General features: G+C 52.3%; 1 protein-coding gene across 1 annotated transcript in view; it reads right to left on the bottom strand.

The window, feature by feature from the left end:
- klf7b (Kruppel like factor 7b) overlaps positions 1-19,823 on the bottom strand; it is a 30,017-nt gene extending 10,194 nt beyond the window's left edge. The window contains exons 1-4 of the mRNA XM_061234143.1: positions 19,720-19,823; positions 19,009-19,085; positions 17,816-17,979; positions 7,513-8,125 (exon numbers count right to left, since the gene is read on the bottom strand). Coding sequence (XP_061090127.1) covers positions 7,513-8,125; positions 17,816-17,979; positions 19,009-19,085; positions 19,720-19,823 — 958 coding nt within the window. The remainder of the gene's footprint in view (positions 1-7,512; positions 8,126-17,815; positions 17,980-19,008; positions 19,086-19,719) is intronic.
- Between the last annotated feature and the right edge of the window lie 2,780 nt (positions 19,824-22,603).

Raw genomic sequence — 22,603 nt, 5'->3', positions numbered from 1 at the left:
ACGCGAAGGAGCAGCGGCTCTACTCCGAGCTCCCTCCGGATGTCCGAGCTCCTCACCCTATCTCTAAGGCTGAGCCCGGCCACCCTACGGAGGAAGCTCATTTCGGCCGCTTGTATACGCGATCTCGTTCTTTCGGTCACTACCCAAAGCTCGTGACCATAGGTGAGGGTTGGGACGTAGATCGACCAGTAAATCGAGAGCTTCGCCTTCCGGCTCAGCTCCTTCTTCACCACAACGGTCCGGTGCAACGCCCGCATTACTGCTGACGCTGCACCGATCCGCCTGTCGATCTCACGCTCCCTTCTACCCTCACTCGTGAACAAGACCCCGAGATACTTGAACTCCTTCACTTGGGGCAAAGACTCGTTCCCAACCCGGAGGGAGCAATCCACCGTTTTCCGGCAGAGAACCATGGCCTCGGACTTGGAGGTGCTGACTCTCATCCCGGCCGCTTCACACTCGGCTGCAAACCGCTCCAGTGCGTGCTGAAGGTCACGGTCCGATGAAGCCAGCAGAACCACATCATCCGCAAAAAGCAGAGATGCGATTCTGAGGTCACCAAACCGGACACTCTCCTGACCTCGGCTGCGCCTTGAGATCCTGTCCATGAATACCACAAACAGGACCGGTGACAAGGGGCAACCTTGGCGGAGTCCAACACCCACCGGAAACGTGCTTGACTTTGTGCCGAGAATGCGGACACAGCTCTCACTTTGGTTATACAGGGACCGGATGGCTCGTAACAACGGCCCCGGTACCCCATACTCCCGCAGTACACCCCACAGGGTTCCCCGGGGGACACGGTCGAAAGCCTTCTCCAAGTCCACGAAGCACATGTGGACTGGATGGGCAAACTCCCATGACCCCGCCAGCAACCCTGCCAAGGTAAAGAGCTGGTCCACTGTTCCACGGCCAGGACGGAAGCCACATTGCTCCTCCTGAATCCGAGGTTCGACCGTCGGTCGGAGCCTCCTTTCCAGTACCCTAGAGTAAGCTTTCCCAGGGAGGCTGAGGAGTGTGATACCCCGGTAATTGGAGCACACCCTCCGATCCCCCTTCTTGAAAATGGGGACCACCACCCCGGTCTGCCACTCTACAGGTACTGTCCCCGATCTCCACGCGACACTGAAGAGGCGTGTCAGCCAAGACAGCCCAACAATGTCCAGAGCCTTCAGCATCTCAGGGCGAATCTCATCTACACCCGGCGACTTGCCACTGAGGAGCTTTTTGACTACCTCAGCAACTTCCGCCAGGGATATAGGTGCAGAGTCCCCCGAGTCTTCAGGCTCTGCCTCTTCCACAGAGGACGTGTTGTTCGGGTTCAGGAGCTCCTCGAAGTGCTCTTTCCACCGTCCGACAATATCCCCAGTCCGGGTCAGCAGTTCTCCTCCCCTGCTGAAAACAGCCTGAGACAAGCCCTGCTTTCCCTTTCTGAGTCGTCGGATGGTTTGCCAGAACTTCCTCGAGGCCAACCGAAAGTCCTTCTCCATAGCCTCCCCGAACTCCTCCCATACCCGGGTTTTTGCTTCAGTGACTGCCGAAGCTGCAGCCCTTCTGGCCACCCGGTACCTGTCTGCTGCTTCAGGGGACCCCCGGGCCAGCCAAGCCCGAAAGGCCTCCTTCTTCAGCTTGACGGCCTCCCTCACCGCTGGTGTCCACCAGCGGGTTCTTGGGTTGCCGCCCCGACAGGCACCGATGACCTTCTGACCACAGCTCCTGCTTGCCGCCTCTGCAATGGAGGCTTTGAACATGGCCCACTCGGACTCCATGTCCCCAGCTTCCCCCGGGATGCGTGAGAAGTTCTTCCGGAGGTGGGAGTTGAAGACCTCGCGAACAGGGGCCTCCGCCAGACGTTCCCAGTTCACCCTCACTACACGTTTGGGTTTACCGGGTCTGTCAGGCAGCCTCCCCGGCCACTTGATCCAACTCACCACCAGGTGGTGATCAGTTGACAGCTCTGCTCCTCTCTTCACCCGAGTGTCCAAGACATACGGCCGCAGGTCTGATGATACGACCACAAAGTCGATCATCGATCTTTGGCCTAAGGTGCTCTGGTACCAAGTACACTTATGAGCTACCCTATGCTCGAACATGGTGTTTGTTATCGACAATCCATGGCCAGCACAGAAGTCCAATAACAAAACACCGCTTGGGTTCAGATCAGGCAGGCCGTTCCTCCCAATCACCCCCCTCCAGGTTTCTCCGTCATTGCCCACGTGAGCGTTGAAGTCGCCCAGCAGAACTATGGAGTCTCCGGGTGGCACCCTTTCCAGGATGCCACCCAGTGACTCCAAGAAGGCCGGATACTCTGAACTGCCATTTGGTGCATACGCACAAATGACAGTCAGAGCCTTCCCCCCAGCGACACGTAGTCGCAGAGAAGCGACCCTCTCGTTCCCCGGGTGGAACTCCAACACAGTGGCGCTCAGCCGGTGGCTTGTGAGTATCCCCACACCCGCCCGGCGCCTCTCACCTTGAGCAACTCCAGAAAAGAACAGAGTCCAGCCCCTCTCCAGGAGTTTGGTTCCGGAACCAGTACTGTGCGTGGAGGTGAGCCCAACTATATCTAGTTGGTACCGCTCCGCCTCCCGCACTAGCTCAGGTTCCTTCCCCACCAGAGAGGTGACGTTCCACGTCCCCAGAACCAGTCTGCGACGCCGAGGATCAGCACGCCCAGATCCCCGCCTTTGCCTACTGCCCGTTGGGCAAAGCACCCGACTCCGATGCCGACCCCTGCAGGTGGTGAGCCCACAGGGCGGCGACCCCACGTGACCAGTTCGGGCTGTGCCCGGCCGGGCCCCATGGGATAAGGCCCGGCCACCAGACGCTCGCCGACGAGCTCCCCTCCCGGGTCTGGCTCCAGCAGGGGGCCCCGGTTTCCCTTTTCCGGGCGAGGTAACTGGGTCTTTGTGTGGCCGTGTCATGGGAGTCTGTTTTATTTACAGAGTGAGAAAAGGCCCTTGAAACAGCACAGCGCACTTCTGCAGGTGTCCAGTGAGTGAGCTCTGTAAAACGAGGAATTCTGGAATCTTCTGAAGGCCAGGCGGTTACTAAGAGAATGCCATCTTCTTACCTCCTTTAATATTAAATTGGACTAAAGTTTGTTTTTTTGTTTTGTTTTATGTGCTAGTAATGTTATGTCATAAAATAGAACCATTAGTTTATAAAATTGGGCCTTTAGACATATCATATGAGGAAATACTGAATTATGCTATATTTTCAGCATATTTGAATGTAAACACCTCCCTGATTGTCGTTCGATAATTGGCAGCCCCGCTTTACAGCGGGATGAGATGATTTGTGTTAATATCCTGGATTAACGCGCTAATCTGTCGTTAATCTATTGCCGTAAATCACTTACGATGCCACGTGCGGTGAAGGGTCACGTGACTTTGACGGGACTGGGTGATGCGGCGTAAATGTAAAAGAGGCCAGAAATCGTTCATAAGCGTAATCTTTTAATCTGCGCCTCTTCTGATCCTCATATCTCATACAGCGAGGGACCTCCATCCGCAGCGACATCCCCCGCTTTGGAACGAAGGATTGCTGCATAATTATGGTGCCTGGTCACATTACCATAAATCTCATATTTATCGACAGTGATATGAAAAGGAATGTCAGCAGGTATACCCTTTTTTGGTGGAAGACTGCACATTAATTGAGCAGAAATCAAAACTGCAGCCACACACTGGTATCAGTTTTATTTGTGAAAAACCATCAAGATAATAAGCCAATGCATCGCTATACTTCTTTCCCCTAATGCTTTTTGTGGTCTAATGAGCAGGACTGGATGCACACCAATATCATACTGCCCAACCTCAGGACTGCCCGACCTGCCCCTGGAAGTCTATTGTCCTGCAGGCGTCCACTATGACTCTAACAAAGCACAGCTTCATTCAACAGCGAGAGATCTCATCCTGCGGGCTAATTAGCCAAATCAGTTGTGCCAAATTAGGGTGGAAGTGGAAACCTGCAGGCCAGCAGGTCTCCAGGAGCAGGGCTGGGGTTGGGGTTGGGGAGCCCCATGACAGATTATAGTTCACATACGTTTTTGAGTATATAAAATTTCTCCCTTTGCTGATATATAGGCCTTTTGCCGAAGGACGGAACATCCAGAAGTTCACAGCACCCTCCTTCGTGGGGGAAATGAAGGGTATGGATGGTGGATGGGTCCCACCAGCTCTGTCTGAGGCAGGGGGCTCTCTCTGAGGGTCTGAGGCAGGGGGCTCTCTCTGAGGGTCTGAGGCAGGGGGCTCTCTCTGAGGGTCTGAGGCAGGGGGCTCTCTCTGAGGGTCTGAGGCAGGGGGCTCTCTCTGAGGGTCTGAGGCAGGGGGCTCTCTCTGGGGGTCTGAGACAGGGGGCTCTCTCTGGGGGTCTGAGGCTGAGGCAGGGGGCTCTCTCTGAGGGTCTGAGGCTGAGGCAGGGGGCTCTCTCTGGGGGTCTGAGGCAGCGGGCTCTCTCTGAGGGTCTGAGGCAGGGGGCTCTCTCTGGGGGTCTGAGACAGGGGGCTCTCTCTGGGGGTCTGAGACAGGGGGCTCTCTCTGAGGGTCTGAGACAGGGGGCTCTCTCTGAGGGTCTGAGGGTCGGAGGCTGGGGGCTCTCTCTGGGGGTCTGAGGCAGGGGGCTCTCTCTGAGGGTCTGAGGCCTACTCTACTCTACACAGCAGTCTGGAGAGCGGTGGGGACACAGGTGTGAGACAGAATAGGGCTCACCCCCCCCCCCCCCCCCACACACACACACACACTCGTAGTAATTGTCCAGAGATTCCCCCCCTCCCCGCACCGAACGGCAGCGGAGCAGGCTTGAATGCACACCCACGGCAATCGCAAAACACCAGCCAATTATATCTTGGGGGAGGAGAAGGGGGAGGGAGGGGGGGGGGGAGAGGATGCATGATGCAGTCGCCTAGCAACCAGGCAAAGGAAAAAGAAAACAGAGGAGACGGCACCCACGGACACGCCAGCGCCACCAGCCAATTACGGCTCGCGCTGGCAGAGTGTGATGCAGTTGCCTGGCAACCCAAACTGAGGGAGGATGGGCTGGATAGGAGGAAGGATTGTGTGTGGGGGGGGGTTGCTTTGGGGGCATTGGGTGGGGGGTAGGGGGTAGGGGGTGGGTGGTGGCGGTGGGGGGCATCACTACGGCAAGCTGAGGCTGGAAAACCAAGAGCAGCAAATCATCAGCCAATTACCAGCTCTGGTCTGGTGCTGATGTGGTTTCCTAGCAACCCCCCCCCCCCCCCCCACCCCACCCCCCCCACCCCACCTTCCCCACTCAGACCAGCAGCCTCACAGGTGCCTGTTCTGCAGTTAATTACATTTCTGCAGCCAACTGGAGATAGAACAAGCCATTATGATCTCTGAGCTTGTTAACAGCGCAGGGTAAAAGCCATTTAAGGCCCATCAGCTCCCTCCTGAAGATCTCAGGCGCCGGCCATGGAGAAAAGAGAGAGGGAGAGAGAAGAGAGAGAGGGAGAGAAAAGAGGAAGGGAAGGCCAAGTTGAAAAAGAGAGAAGGGTGCTAGAGAGAGAGAGAGAGAGAGAGAGAGAGCAAGAGAGAGAGGAAGAAAGAGTGAGTTAGTGTAGGAGAGAGATAAAAAGAAAATGTGAGTGTGTGTGCGAAAGAGAGAGAGAAAAGGAAAGAGAAGGCCAAGGAGAAAGAGAGAAGGGAGGTAGAGAGAAAGAGAGAGGAAGAAAGAGTGAGAGTGAGTGTGTATGAGAAAGAAGGGGAAAGAGAGTGGGTGAGAGAGATAAAAAGAAAGTGTGAGAGTGTGTCTGTGTGTGTCAAAGAGAGAGAGAGATGTAGTACTTCCAACCTCCCAAAAAGCCCATTGTGCGATTGCTTATCTGGCAGGCAAATGCCATTCATAAACCGGAGCAGAAGCATGTCGTTTCCGTGCAGACTACTTAAATCCGCAGCTAATCTTAATCTCACTGTGTGTCGGTAATTTATGAAAATAATAAACCAAAAAATAGGATTAAGCTAATTACATCTCTCAACTTGCCTCGTAATGAACGAACGGGGGAAGCACTCGACGCTGTGACCGCTTCGGGGTGTTTTATTTTTTTCTTTCTCCAACCCTCCCTCCCTCCCTCTCTCTCTCCCCCTCCTTCTGTCTCTGACGGCGGAGTTTGCTTGCGTCAGTTGTCGCGTTAGCGACCGCTAATGCGTTAGCAACCGCTAATGTGTCAGCGTTAGCAACCGCTAATGGGTTAGCAATAGCAACCGCTAAAGTATTAGCGTTAGCAACCGCTAAAGCGATAGCAACCGCTAATGTGCTAGCGTTAGCAACCGCTAATGGGTTAGCAATAGCAACCGCTAACGCGTTAGCGTTAGCAACCGCTAATGGGTTAGCAATAGCAACCGCTAAAAGCCACCGCTAACGCTACCGCTCGCTCTGCGGAATCTGCCGAGTCACCGGCGAACAGAAGACTACCGCCGGCCGGGGCTTCATCACGGTGGGGGTCGCGCGGTGACGTTAGCGCGTGGCGCGCGGGAGGTTCAGGTAGGGGACACCGCCACCCGCCAGCCCGGCGTCGTCTCGAAGGGGAAGGCGGTTAGCGGCGGTTAGCGGAACGTAACCGAATTAACGGGGGAGGTGGCGCTCGGGCCTAGTCGATCCATCAATCATCGTGCAATTATTCAGTCTGCTGGTGGTTTAAAAAGGCTGTGTGTGTGTGTGTGTGTGTGCGTGTGTGTGTGGGATCGGACCAAGGCCTACGGCACATTCTTTGAGCTCTCAGTGGGTGAGCGATAGTCCGCCCGAAGGGGGGTGGGGGGTCCCAAAACTCCTAGACTGGGGTCCGCACCCAAAGGAGGCATTCATTATGTATCTCCTACGGAAACTCGGATCGCGTGCCAAAGCCTGAATATGACAATCAACATGACTAATTATAAACCCCCAGGCAGCTTTGCAATGAAGCATATGGCAAAAATAAATGAGGTCTTAAAAATAGTCGCTGTTACATACGTCGACACCGTCTTCGGAGAACGGGTCTGATGTTCTGTAGTCGCAAATCAAGACCCATTGCTAATCTATTTTGAGGTTTTTTTGGATCATTTTTCTGCCTCCTTTGGGCAATTACAACTCAGAACCAGACCTGGGTCAAATTGTTTTGCATTCAAATGCCTGTCTGTGGCTCAACTGAGCCAACCAAGAGGATCAGAAGGGGTTTTTTTTTGCCCAATACACAAGACAAGCTCAGTGAAGCGTAGAAAAGGATTTGAAACCAAAGCAGTTACATATTTGATCGCCTCAAAACCCTATGAGTCAACAGTCCAGGATGTACAGTAAAGAGACTGGGGCAGCCTATAGCCAAATGGTTAAAGTGTTTGACTGGGAGCTGAAGTGTTGCCACGATAATAAGATCAGTTCAGCTATTGGGCCCTCGAGCATGGCCTGTAACCCCACATTGTTCCAGGGGGGGATTGTCCCCTACCTAGCCTCATCAACTGTAAGTTGCTTTGGATAAGAGCGTCAGCTAAACAGCCGTAACAAAAGCCGGGCCCTCACCCGTGTGGGTCCTCTGGTGCGCCTTCAGGTGCGAGCTCTTGGTGTAGACCTTCCTGCAGCCGTTGAACTGGCAGCGGTGGACCCTCTTCTTGTTCTCCGGCACCTCCCCTCCGATGAGCGCGCCGATGCCGCCGCACGGCTCCGCGTCGCCGCGCTGCCCCCTGGCGGAGAGGGCGGGCAGCGCGTGCGCGGCCACCGGCCCGCCCGTCTTGCGGGCGACCAGCTTGAGCGTGAGCGTGCCGTCGGCGGCGGCGGTGAGCGTCTGCGGCTTGACCAGGTGGCGGCCGAGCTCGGGGGACGAGGGGGGCGTGAGGGAGGTGACGGCCGCGCTCAGCTGGGCGGCGCTCGCGCCCGCCAGCAGCCCGTCCTCGGGCGCGGCGGCGGGTTTGGCGGGCGCGGAGGCGGTCCTGGCGGCCGCGGAGGCGGGCTTGGCGAGCAGCAGCGGCGGCGGGGGCGGGGTGCTGAGGCCCGGGAGGAGCGGGTCGGAGAGGTCGTCCTCGCCGCCGTCGCCCTTCAGGAAGGCCGGGGTCAGCAGGCAGTCCAGCTCCTCGTCAAACAGCTCCGACAGCCGCTTGGGCTCCGTCTGCAGGTAGCGCTCCAGCTCCAGGCAGGTCTGCCGAGAGAGGGAGCGGGTCAGCACGGAACCACAGAGCCCAATCCCAGCCCGGCACAGAACCACAGAGCCCAATCCCAACCCTGCACAGAACCACAGACCCTAATCCCAACCCTGCACAGAACCACAAACCCCAATCCCAACCCTGCACAGAACCACAGACCCCAATCCCAACCCTGCACAGAACCACAGACCCCAATCCCAACCCTGCACAGAACCACAGACCCCAATCACAACCCTGCACAGAACCACAGAGCCCAATCCCAGCCCTGCACAGAACCACAAGCCCCAATCCCAACCCTGCACAGTGTATACAACCTCAGGCCAAATCTCCATCCAAGACTGTGTATACAACCTCAGGCCAAATCTCCATCCAAGACCGTGTATACAATCTCAGGCCCAAATCTCTACAACAAGACAAGTCCATTTTATTTGCATAGCGCTTTTTTTTTTTTTTACAGAAAGACACTTTACAGGGCGGCAGAAGGGCAAAGACAATGCAAACACCAGGACTGAACCCTCAAAGAGATGTAAAACAGTGGGGAGAGAACGATGGCACCAATAACTACCCGAGGGGATGAAATCTCGGGAGGAACCCGGCTGTAGCCATCCTCTGCTAGCCTGCCCAGTGTAGATGCAGAATGGAGGTAACAAGAATGTGTGAAGGGAATTATCTGTCTGCACTGTCTGTACAAACTCTGGCCTAAATCCCTCTCCAGCACAGTACATCCACCTGGGCCAGGCTGCCTTCCCTTTTTAACGGACTCTATGAGGACATGGAATTGAGTAAACTACTCGTCACCAAGAAATATGAGCCACACCCCCCTCTTAAAATCACCACCAGTGGGAACCAACCCTGCTCCTGGAGAGCTACAGTCCTGTGGGTTTTCACTCCAACATTAACACAGTACACCTCATTCAACAGCTAGAGCAGGGCTGCCCAACCCTGTTCCTGGAGATCCACCATCCTGAAGGTTTTCACTCCACCCCTACAAAAAGGACACCTCATTCAACAGCTAGAGCAAGGCTACCCAACCCTGTTCTTGAAGTTAGGGTTTTGTTAGGGTTGGAGTGAAAACCCACAGGACTGTAGATCTCCAGGAATAGTGTTGGGCAGTCCTACTCTAGCTGCTGAATGAGGTGCACTGTGTCAGGGTTGGAGTGAAAACCCACAGGACTGTAGATCTCCAGGAACAGGAACAGGCTGGTTGCTTGTACGCCATAACCGCTAAATCACACGTTTCCCTGGAGGGCCTGGGCAGGTTCAGATTGACTATAAAGGCAGTGACACGGCCAGGCTGTCAAAATATTCCCTAACCCCCCACCTCGGGATTGTTTACACAGCCCGTGATCCGCGTCGCTCCGCTCGCTAAGACCTTCGGAGCGATTTGCGCCGGGGCGGGCTGACCGAGCCACCTGCCCCGGCCGGTCTTCAGAGGTGGGTGATTACCGCGGTGATTGATGGCGGTTTCTCCGCGGGAGCTCTCCGGAGCCGTGAACCGTTCTGCCCCAAATTTAGCGCGGCCTTGATTTCCGGGGGGAGGCGAAGCAAACCAGCCGTGGATTTTTATTTTTTATTTACACTCCATAACAGGAGACGACAGATTATTTACAAAACTATCAGTTCCGAGGCTATTTCAGCTCGACAACCCCCCCCCCCCCCGCCCCTTGTCCCTCTCACCCCCCGACTTCACCCCATTTCCCGAGAAATAAACCATGATAATAGGAACCAGGCTGTTGTCACAATAGAAAATGGCCGACGTTGTTTCTTTTTCTTTTTCTTTTTTGTGTCGAGAAAGCATTATTTCTCAGGATGAAGAACGGCTTGCTATAAAAGCGCACTGTCACTAAGTGTCTATTCGGTAATCTCGGTGAAAAAAAACTAAAAAACCTTGACAACATTGTTCCTTTATCGCGGGGGACAGCTAGTTTAGATATTAGTCCCCGGCCTTTGGCGGTCGTGGCAAAAACACAACAGCAACTGGGACAGGAATGAGGAAAACCCGGCAGTCTCCTTTTATCCAGTCTCATCAGTGTAAATTACAGCTGCCACAGTTCAATAATCAAACTCTTAAAATGCGATGGAGCGCGTCGTGGGCACTTACAGTGTTCCCCACTTTGTTCCCATTTTGCGGAAACTAAGAAATACAAATTTAGCTCAGCATCTGTCTCTGCGTGATAAGACCTTTTTTTTTCTTTTTCTCCCCAGTTTTTAAGAGAATGTCGCCGTTTCACCACAGAGGAGCGCATTTGCATACGAACATAAATCAAAGGCTTTCGCGGGGCCCCCGACTCTTTCAAATGAACATTGCTGAGAAGCATTACTTAAATAAAGTGCAATATGCCGAACAAGGAAGTCCTGTATAGCGCGGGCGTCTGTGTGAGGGCGAGCTGGAGGCAGTGCCTTTGTCCGGTGTGTTGGTCGGCGTGTAACATGTGAGCACGTTTGTTACAACAATCACCACAAGGACCGCAATGTGGAGCCAACCGTGAGAAAGGAAATCGTTTTTCCTGCCCCCCCCCCCCCCCCCCGCACCTGCACCCCCACCCAAAATTGAATTGATCATCCCTAATACACTTTGGAACTAAGTCTAAAAACGGCCTTGTTCTTGCCAAATCGCAATCGACTATGCAGTTAAACCATTTTCTTTAAAAAACGTTGCTTGTTGCCTGTTTGACGCGACACGTCGTAAATTCAAATGAGAAATTCTCAGATCGCACTGAAGGGTAAATGACATACATTCATCTTACTTGGAGACATAAAGAATAACATCATTTCTAAATTTACTGTGAGTACGTATGAAATGATATTCATTAAACCACTAAAATGCTATAATATATGGAGTACTTGTACATACAGTGTTGTGTAGGGTACATTTCAAAAGTATTAATCCGGCAAAACGTGCACTACAACAAATGCACAAATATGCAATCATCTCTCCCACAGCTGCCTTTGAAGAGAGAGAAAGAGAGAGAGAGAGTCACAATACTCTAAAAGATGTATCCTCCTTTCCTCCACTTGTCTCCTCCCCCCATACGTCCGGGGTAGGACACGAAGGAGGAAAGAAGGACACATCGTTCGAGGGTTGGGATGGACATGGTTGAGGTTTGGTGCATTGGTTGGGACCGAAAATATTTCGCAACTATCTACCCTGATTCAACACATAGCCAGCCTTCGGTAGAGACTCGGCCAATCAGAGACAAGGCAGGTGTGACTGTTACACAGACAGACAAATAAACAGCAGGGAACACTGTAGCTTTCAGCACCACAAAATAAACAGATCCATCCATGCACTATTTTCCGATAATCGATCAAATCAAGCATTTGCACATTTGCAGGGTGTACACACACCCACTCGCACAAGACCAGGCCTTTATACAGGACATGCTGCACTGACTTTACGCGCACGTTTTCACAAATTAAATATATTATTATGTCTGTCACAAACGCTGCGTTATATAGTTTTTTATGTGCAAACATACAGGCCGTAAGAATTGATATATTTCCTAATGCACGGTGGCAGACTGCCAGGCAGCTGTACTCCGTACATAAATCAGAGGGACCGAGCAGTGAAATGTCTGCGATAGTGCTGAGAGGGCCCAGGGATTGCAGCGCGGTGCATTGTGGGCCGCTGGAGGACCCGGGGAGCCCACGGCGGCGGTTGTTAGCGCTCGCGGCTCGGAGACGAGTGATCAGCGATCTCCGCCAGGACCCAGCTCTCTGCGCGGAATAATGAAGTCAGCACATTATCTCAACTAACGCGCCTGTATCTCCTCCCAAAATGCTACCCCCCCCCCCCCACCCCGCTCCCTCATCCATTTTAGGCTTCAAATACATTTTTTATACAAATAGGCTTTAATTAAAGTGCTCTGGCTTTCATCAGAGGCTGTTTGAAGCTGTACCTCTTGATGCAAACTGATAGCTCTCTCTCTTGCTCCCCCTCTCCCTCGCCCTCTCTATCTGTCTCTCTCCCTCTCCCTCCCACTCCCTCTCTCTCCCCCTCTCCCTTCCCTCTCTCTCTCTGTCTCTCTCTCTCCCTCCCTCTCCCTCTCTGTCTCTTTCTCTCCCTCTGTCTCTCTCTCCCCCCTCTCCCTTCCCTCTCTCTCTCTGTCTCTCCCTCTCTCTCCCTCTCCCCACACAGCGTGCGTTGATGAGTAATTAGCCACTCAAACGACCTGGTGAAGAGGGCCTCTTTATTCGGCTAATTTGCTGATGGGACGCCAGTGTGTGAGAGTGAGAGAGACAGAGAGAGAGAGAGAGAGAGAGGGGGAGAGAGGGAGAGAGGGGGGAGAGAGAGGGAGAGAGACAGAGAGTGAGAGAGGGGGAGAGAGAGAGAGGGAGAGGGAGAGAAAGAGAGAGAGAGAGAGAGAGAGAGGGAGAGAGGGCACGAGATAGTCTGTCTGCTGCCTAGTAGCCAGGCAGCACAATAATAACCTCCAGCTTCACTGTAGGAAATCTCCTCGTGGTGCTTTAGGGGGGTCTGTTGCATTGCATAGAGAGGTGAAAAAAGCCTCCACGCCTGTTATATAGCCACCCTCCCCCCTCCCCAAACCGCCCCCAGAGCACCCCTTCACATCACCAGGCCCACTGATCCTCTGCTGTCACGCCCAGCCCAGCCCAGCCCAGCACAACCCAGCCCAGCCCAGCCCAGCACAGCTCAGCCCAGCTCAGCCCAGCCCAGCCCAGCTCAGCTCAGCCCAGCCCAGCCCAGCCCAGCCCAGCACAACCCAGCCCAGCCCAGCACAACCCAGCCCAGCCCAGCCCAGCCCAGCCCAGCCCAGCCCAGCCCAGCTCAGCCCAGCCCAGCCCAGCCCAGCTCAGCCCAGCCCAGCCCAGCTCAGCCAGGGGAAGGTTCCAGAAAGCAGACGGTGTAACCCTGATCTCGGCGGGATTAGGCCGCGCTGCAGCAGTGACAGGGCCTCGGCTATCAGGGCCGCGCGGAGCGCTCTCAGGATCATAACCCCTCGCCTGTGAAACGGAGGACGCGGCGGCCCTGGTAATAACGCCTTCCCCGGGAGATTATCCCCCCCCCACGGCGGATGAGAAGACGGTGGCGGTGTCGCGTGTTCGGTTCGGGGGGTGAGGGGCGTGGGGTAGCGGTGGCTCCCGCTCCACCAGCTGGGTAACGGCACGGCGAGCATCGCGGCCCTGACGGAGCTACTGAGGCTGGGCGACAGGCAGCACCCGCACCGGGTGCTCAGAGGCCTACACCTCCTCACAGAGCGTCTCTACACCGACAGAGGGAGGGAGGGAGAGAGAGAGAGACAGAGAGAGAGAGAGCGAGAGAGAGGGGGAGACAGGGACAGAGAGAGAGAGAGAGAAAGAGGGACAGAGAGCAAGAGAGAGAGAGAGGGACAGAGAGAGAGAGAGAGAGAGACAGAGAGACAGAGAGACAGAGAAAAGAAACAGAGACAGAGAGAGAGGGACAGAGAGAGAGAGAGAGAGAAAGAGACAGAGAGACAGAGAAAAGAAACAGAGACAGAGAGAGAGGGACAGAGAGAGCGAGAGAGGGACAGAGAGCGAGAGAGAGAGATTAGTGTTCGTCATTTAAACATTCATGGAGATTGTCTGTAGATTTGGTTATTTATTATTTATGTATTCATTTTTATATACATTTTATTCCAGTGCATTAATCCTATGCTTTATGGGTCATTGTTAATTGTTCTATTGTTAATTGCTTTGGCAATATTGTTTGCGCACAGTCATGCCAATAAACCATTTTTTAATTGAATTGAGCGAGAGAGAGAGAGAGAGAGAGAGAGAGAGAGAGTGACAGAGAGTGGGAGAGAGAGAGATAGGCCTTTTAAAACTAATCCATAATCTATCCTCCACATGGTACACAGTACCTCTACTATGTAACCCCTGCTGTGTTTGCCATGCCAATAAAGCACTTTGAAATAGAAAAAAAAATTGAAATTGATGGAGAGAGAATGACAGAAAAAAAGAAAGATATAGACAGAGAGTGAAGGAGAGATAGACAGACCGATAGAGAGAGATAGAGAGCGACAGAGGGAGACAGAGACAGAGAGAGAGAGAGAGGGGGGGAGGGAGAAGATGAAAAACATCCTAACACTGGGGTATATCCAGCTCTCTAACATTTACACTCTCCTATATCACAGAGACGGGCTGGCATCGCGGCCAGCTTTGGAGCCTGGATATCACCTCCAACAGGGATAGGATTTCAGAGATTAGCGTGTAGACACAGACAATGCCTCCATTTTTACGGTGGACGCGCTTATCAGAGACAGGGATTGCGCAGCTTGTAGATATCATGACACAAGCATCTTTACCGCGAAACGAGGAGCTAATGAGCGTGGATTAGCTGAACTGAACAGAAGAACAACAGTCGTGCACTTCACTTGACGACCGCGTAACCACTGCATACAGTACATGTTTATTAGTCAACTATGCTTCCTGATCAAACACAAGTCAACACTCTTTAGATTGCTAAGTGTACGAACAGCAATTGTGTTAAAAAGCTTCATTATTGTCGTCTTGTGGGTTTAACCACTGTAGCTGGGGATTGTGCTTGCAGTAGCAAAGCACGAGAACCTCAATGAACAGTTTTAGCCCAATAATATAAGACAGCCGTGCTGAAAAATGTTTCTGCAGAGGTCAAAGGTGAAGGTCAGGAGGGGAGAGGCAGTGTGTAGACTGCTTAAGAATGCTCGACGGCTAGTCTACAGTCTGCAGATTTCATTGTTTGCTGTTAATATAAATCATGAAATTGGAATGTTACAGCGTATTTTGATCTTCTACTTTTAACCGCGAGTTAGGCTTTCTATTATAATCATAATTTAGGCCTTTTATGATAATTGCAAATTAGTATTTTCCTTTCATTGGACCTTTTTGCTGTAGAGTAAAGTTGGTCTTATATTTAGATTTTCTTAAAATGGTTTGGCAGCACTGTATAATGTGTTTGACTCAGTGCTAGTGCTAATCCTGCCAGTTTGAACCTCAGAGAGAATACATTCTACATTTGTGGAAAATTGTGTGTGTGCGAGAAAGAATGAAAGAGAGATGTAGACAGAGATAGAGATTGAGAGAGGGGGAGAGAGAGAGAGAGGGAGAGAGGGTGAGATAGAGAGTTTTTCCGCTGCCCTAATTGAAAAGCAGTCGTAAAAACCGGTGAACTGCAGCCTCTTCCAAGGCCGATTTCAAACAAAGGGAGAGAGAAGTGGCTCAATAAAACGCTCAATGAACAGCGCGGAGACACTGATCTGGAAAGTCAACATGATTCAGCGCCGCATAATGCCTCAAAAGCCGGCTTCTTTGAAGTTCTGCTCGATTCCCGTTTCAGGGAGACGGGGAGCCGGGGCGTAGGGAACCGACCGCCTCGCTCGAGGAGGTCCGCCAGCATAACCGCCTGATAATTCTTTACAAGTCGACAGAGCAGGAGGTTCGGTGTAAAAACAACGCACGCTAGGTTTTTTGAAACAGCTGGTAGCTGGTTGACCAGTACAGACCAGCTCCCAGCTTGCCGTGGTTTGACCAACTCAAGCTTTGTTTTGAAATGGTTTTTTTAAAACAGCTGGTAGCAGGTTGACCAGCTACCAGCACAGACAAGCATCCAGAACTAGCTGGTTGACCAGCTCATACCCAGCTAGACCTGCTTCATAACCAGCTTGGCTATATTGATTGACCAGCATATACCCAGCTACACCAGCTTTATGACCAGCTTGGCTATATTGATTGACCAGCTCATACCCAGCTACACCAGCTTTATGACCAGCTTGGCCGTGCTCAATTTTCCAGCTGGCAGAGCTGCATTTTCCAGCAGGGAGATCAGTGGAGGGCTGCAGTACTCGGCATTGAACCTGTTTGTATCAGTAAGAGTCAGCAGGGCTTTGTGCACAGGAAGGCCACCTCATAGCATTTGCTCACGCCAGCTATCACAACACAGCTTTTGGGCAGATCTGTGCCCTGTGTGTGACTCCCGTGTCCGCCCGTGTTTGTGTGACTCATCTGGGTGGGTCTCTCATAAACAGCAGTAGACTGACTGCTGCTCTCCCTCCCAAGGCAAACAATTGTAGCCACACACACACACACACACACACGCTCACACACACACACACACACACACACTTGCATGAATACACAAACCCATATGCACACACACACACACACACACTTGCATGAATACAGAAATACACACACACACACACACACTTGCGTGAATACACAAATACAAACACACACATACTGTACTCACACGAATACACAAAAACACATAAGCACACATACACAAATGCATGCACACACACACAGACACAAGTATACCCACATGCACACATCCCCTTGTGTGAATACACAAAGACACAGACACACACACACACACACACACTTGCGTGAATACACAAATACAAACACACACATACTGTACTCACACGAATACACAAAAACACATAAGCACACATACACAAAGACACACACACACACACACACACACACTTGCGTGAATACACAAATACAAACACACACATACTGTACTCACACGAATACACAAAAACACATAAGCACACATACACAAAGACACACACACACACACACACACACACACACACACACACACACACCCCACAGCGCTCCAGTAAAGTTACAGAGACACTGTCTCCTCTAATCGCCCACAGTACCAGCAGCCCTTCTGCAATGAAATTTTAATAAACGGTCCGAAACACAGCAGTCCCACTCAGACACTCCCGCTGTGTAATTGCCTCTCTCTATCTCTCTCTCCCTCTCTCTCTCTCCCTCTCTCTCGCTCTATCTCTCTCTCTCTCTCCCTCTCTCTCTATCTCTCTCATCTGTGCACCTGTTTCTCTCTCTTCTCTGCCTCCCTCCATCTTACAGTAGCTCCCCCCCGTTTCCACCTCTCCCCCCTCTACCCTCTAACTCCCACAATCCCCCCCCCCCACACACTCACACACACACACTCACACACACATACATCCCCCAGGCACACACACACACACACACACACACACACACATCCCACAGGCAGGCACACACACACACACACACACACACACACACACACACACAGCCCCCAGGCACACACACACTTACAAACCCACACACACACACCCACACCGACACACACACACACACACACACACATTCACACACACAGCCCCCCCCCCACACATACACACACACACACACACACACATACAGTCACACACACACACACACACACACACACACACACACACATACACTCACACACACACACACACACACACACACATACCACGTACACACACACACATACACACACACACACACGTACATCCCCCAGGCACACTCACACACACATACCACATACACTCACACACACGCCCCCACACACACACACACACGCCCCCACACACACACACACACACGCCCCCATACACACACACACACACGCCCCCCCCCCCCACACACACACACACACACACGCCCCCTCCCTCACACGCAGTTCCGCAGTACACCAATTAGCACTCAGGCCCGATCTCCCCCCCCCTCCCCCTCCCGAACGCCTCCCGCCCAGGCTAATAAAAACAGGTAATAAAAATAAATTAACAGCGCATCGACGCGCGCGGGCGGAGGAAAAATGCAAACAGCTGTTAGCGGAGACAAGGCAGATATGGCCTTTTAATTTTTGGGATAATTTAATCCCACTCCCCTGGCTGCGGGCCACTGGCACAGACTGGCACGGGCTTGTTGAGGGGGGGCCCAGAGGACTCGTTCGTCAGGGCCGGGTGTCTGAGCTCCGCCGCCCCGGGTCTGTTGACTGGGAGAAATAACGCGCTCTCTCCGACGGCCTGAAATCTGTCGGCGAAACGCTGAAGGGCCGTGAACCCGAAGAGTTCTCCTGCGAGCAGTGAGGACCTCACAGAGGAGGCATCAGTGCCGAGTACCAGTACCGACAACCTTAAAATCTCTACGATGTTAGCCTTATCCCACACAGTAAAACGTCCAGCGTAAAATCAACACTTACGGGCGGAGTACATAAGCTCATGCCCTGGCCCACAGTAGGACCATATCTTCTCTGCTAGTGTTGAATTAACACTGGACATTTTGCTATATCATATGGAAATATAGTATATAGTATACATATTTAATATAAACTTTAGGTATACCTCAAGTATTCTTAAGTATAAAATAGCGTACTTCAGGTATACATCAGCATACTTTTCTATTCACATGGGTTTAAGCACGCACTGATTTTTTGTACAGTTGAACGGTTCAATTCAATTAAATTCGATTCAATTTACAGTGACATCATTCAATGTCCGGGAGGTTTAGAAACCAAGGCCACCCACGGATCACAGTGACGTAACTCAACAACTGTAAAACATTTGCTTAAACAGCACACAGTGTGTCCTTAATTCCATGTGAAAAAACAGTATACTCAGCCTACTCAATATAAAATGTAGTAGTTCAGATATAGAGCAGCATACTATTTTTTTTTCTGTTTAAGCCCACACTGCTTTCTTTGTACAGACAAATGGTTTCAGTTTTAAATTTTCTTTAAAATGTAAATTTTTCTCTCTTGAAAGTGATTCCATTTTCGGTGACAACGTTTAATGTTCAGGCCAGGATTCGAACCCCAGGCCACCCAGGGATCGCGGCGACGTAACTGAACGACCGAGAAGTGGGAGCTGGAGTCCGACCTGGAGTACAACGGCAGGAGAGGAGATGGGGAGGAGACGGGGAGGTGTGTGTGGTCCGTTTGGCTCGAGAAGCAAGCGCGTGTCGTCGGTAAGGGGCGTCAGATTTACGGCCTCTTCGGGTGACACCTAAAAATAACGCCCCCTACCCAGCCCCCCTTCCCCCCTTCCCCCACCTGCTCCCCCGGGTGCATGAAGACGTGTGCGTGTAGTAACTAAAGATGTCAAACTGCCCGGGCGTTTGGGCAGACGCAGGGACACAGGCCGCGGCGAGAAAGAGCGCTCGCACTCGAGTGCTAACTGAACACTGAGGGGAGAGACGAACAGAGAGCTCAGTCCTCCACCATAGAGGAAGACCGCGCTACACAAGAAGAAGAAGAAGAAGAAGACTTAATCTCTTCAGCTCCAATCATTCTCATCTCATTACCTTCCTCACTTTCTTAATTACACATTGCCGTTATAGTCCTAATTGTCTTCTTTTGTTTCTTTTGTTTTTGTTCCCCTCCATTTCCTCTTTTTTTCTTTGTTATGCTTGTGATTTTTTTATGATTTGCATAGTATTATTATTATCTTATGTTTGTGGAAACACTGTCTTGTATTTTTCCGTTCTGAAATGTGCTCCTTTCCTCTTTTTCTCTTCCTTCCATCTCTTCTCTTCTCACACCAATGTCTAAGGCTGTCGGAGCAGCTTCAGACAGCCTTATGCATTATTGGTCAATAAATAATAATAATAATAATAATAATAATATTAAAAAAAGATATTTAGAAGAAGAAGAAGACAGAGAGAATAAACTCAGCTGGCGGCGGTGGGAGGTTCTGGGAATGACACACACACCTAAGTAACCAATCGGTGTGCAGACGAGGCCCGTGCTCATTTGCGAGGCGCTCTGGCGCTGTAGATACCCGCTTAAGAAGGCGCCGCTCCATCGAGCGATCAGCACCGGAGCGTGACCGGGGGACGGAGCTTCCCGCCCGGCCGCTCGTCCCCGGCTGGTCTGGCCACGCAGTTTTCCTGCCTGGATGGACGCAGCTTTAATCCTCCCATCTCTCCTGCCTGCAGTGGGCTCCTGTCTCTCCTCCCTGCGGTGGGTTCCTGTCTCTCCTCCCTGCAGTGGGCTCCTGTCTCTCCTGGCCGCAGTGGGCTCCTGTCTCTCCTCCCTGTAGTGGGCTCCTGTCTCTCCTCCCTGCGGTGGGCTCCTGTCTCTCCTGCCTGCAGTGGGCTCCTGTCTCTCCTGCCTGCAGTGGGCTCCTGTCTCTCCTGCCTGTAGTGGGCTCCTGTCTCTCCTGCCTGCAGTGGGCTCCTGTCTCTCCTGCCTGTAGTGGGCTCCTGTCTCTCCTGCCCGTAGTGGGCTCCTGTCTCTCCTGCCTGCGGTGGGCTCCTGTCTCTCCTGCCCGTAGTGGGCTCCTGTCTCTCCTGCCCGCAGTGGGCTCCTGTTTCGTAGGGCTGCTCTGCTCCTGCAGGGCATCTGAAGCTCAGCACTGCTGTTTTTTTTTTTTGCGCAGTAAATTAAGAAAGACCCTGTTTCATGAGGTAGGGTTACTGACTTACGTGGCTAACTGCATACTGCAGTCAAACCCCAGATCCTTCCCAAATATGGTACACGGACTGAAGCCGAAAGAGCCGCTCCAGTTATGCAGCTAGCTCGGTAATTGTAAAAAGCTTCATGAAATAGCCCCCAGACCTGTATCATTTGTGCACCGTCACACTTTGCCGTTTTTTCCTTGACAAGTGGGCGGCACATATTCTGTTAACAGGCGGTAACTGCATGACTACTGTGTGATTACACGGGCTACTCTGTACATTCCACACGCAAACATACATGTATCCCACGTCTGTAATTACGCTCAAGGTAAAGACCATGGATTTACGGTTGAGTTCGGGGTTGTGTAACGACAGAAACCACAGACCCACTGTGCATCTCTCCTGCAACAGCCATTGTATAACACCGGTGTAACAGGATGCCTATGTTTTCGCAAGGGCATATTACGTACACAGCAACCGTAGAGCAATAATTGACCGGCACCCATTTTAGGTTGATTTAGAGAAGAACGTTAGAGAACAGAACATCAGCTACATATGTTTCTGCGAATGCATATTACATACGTTGTGTAATAACAGACGGCAGCCATTTTAGGTTGATTTAAAGAAGAAAAGAATTGGAAAAGATCATCAACTGCCACCCCCCCCCCCCCCCCCCCCAGTGTGGAGCCCTTCCCACTGCCTCTCCCTGTACAATGTGTGTACGCCTCTCTCTCTGTACAGTGTGTGTACGCCTCTCTCTGTACAATGTGTGTACGCCTCTCTCTCTGTACAATGTGTGTACGCCTCTCTCTCTGTACAATGTGTGTACGCCTCTCTCTCTGTACAATGTGTGTACGCCTCTCTCTCTGTACAATGTGTGTATGCCTCTCTCTCTGTACAATGTGTGTACGCCTCTCTCCCTGTACAATGTGTGTACGCCTCTCTTGCACAGACACACACACCATCCGGACTACAGCGCACGGACACACACACACTGCCCAGATTACAACGCACGGACACACACACACCGCCCAGATTACAACGCACGGACACACACACACACCGCCTGGATTACAACACACGGACACACACACCGCCCGGATTACAGTGCACGGACACACACACACCTCCCGGATCACAGCGCACGGACACACACTCACACACACACTGGCCGGATTACAGCGCACACACACACACACACACTGCCCGGATTACAGCGCACGGACACACACACACACCGCCCGGATTACAGCGCACGGACACACACACACACACCGCCCGGATTACAGCACACGGACACACACACACACACCGCCCGGATTACAGCGCACGGACACACACACACCGCCCAGATTACAGTGCACACACACACACCGCCCGGATTACAGCGCACACACACACCGCCCGGATTACAGCGCACACACACACCGCCCGGATTACAGCGCACGGACACACACACACACACACACCGCCCGGATCACAGCGCATGGACACACACACACACACACCGCCCGGATCACAGCGCACACACACACACACACACACACACACACACACCGCCCGGATCACAGCGCACACACACACACACACACACACACACACACACCGCCCGGATCACAGCGCACACACACACACGCACACACACACACACACACCGCCCGGATCACAGCGCATGGACACACACACACACACCGCCCGGATCACAGCGCACACACACACACACACACACACACACACACACCGCCCGGATCACAGCGCACGGACACACACACACACACACACACACACCGCCCGGATCACAGCGCACACACACACACACACACACACACACACACACACACACGCACACACACACACACACACACACACCGCCCGGATCACAGCGCACACACACACACACCGCCCGGATCACAGCGCACACACACACACACACACACACACACACACACACACACACACACCGCCCGGATCACAGCGCACACACACACACACACACACACACACACACACACACACACACACTCTGGCGCTGCCGGCTCCTGAAGCAGACAAACGAGGCCTTATCGGACACAGCGCTCCGTCCCATCACTCGCATTTTATTTTACAAGGGCTGGAATTACAACACCCCGACCATCAATTGGCAATTAAGCGATGCGCGTTTATTTGATGTGAATTACGCTCCGCTGGCCTCCTAAGTATTTTCATTTCGTTAAAAAAAAAAAAAAGGACAAAAAAAAGAAAAAATCAATGGGATGCTTTTTTTTTTCCTCTGCGAGATGAATTCCTGGTGAGCGAACGCCTCG

The sequence above is a fragment of the Conger conger genome, chromosome 3, assembly GCF_963514075.1.
Source record: "Conger conger chromosome 3, fConCon1.1, whole genome shotgun sequence".
NCBI lineage: Eukaryota > Metazoa > Chordata > Actinopteri > Anguilliformes > Congridae > Conger > Conger conger.
Note: the sequence above shows the minus strand (reverse complement) of the source record. Positions and strands in the feature narration are given on the sequence as shown.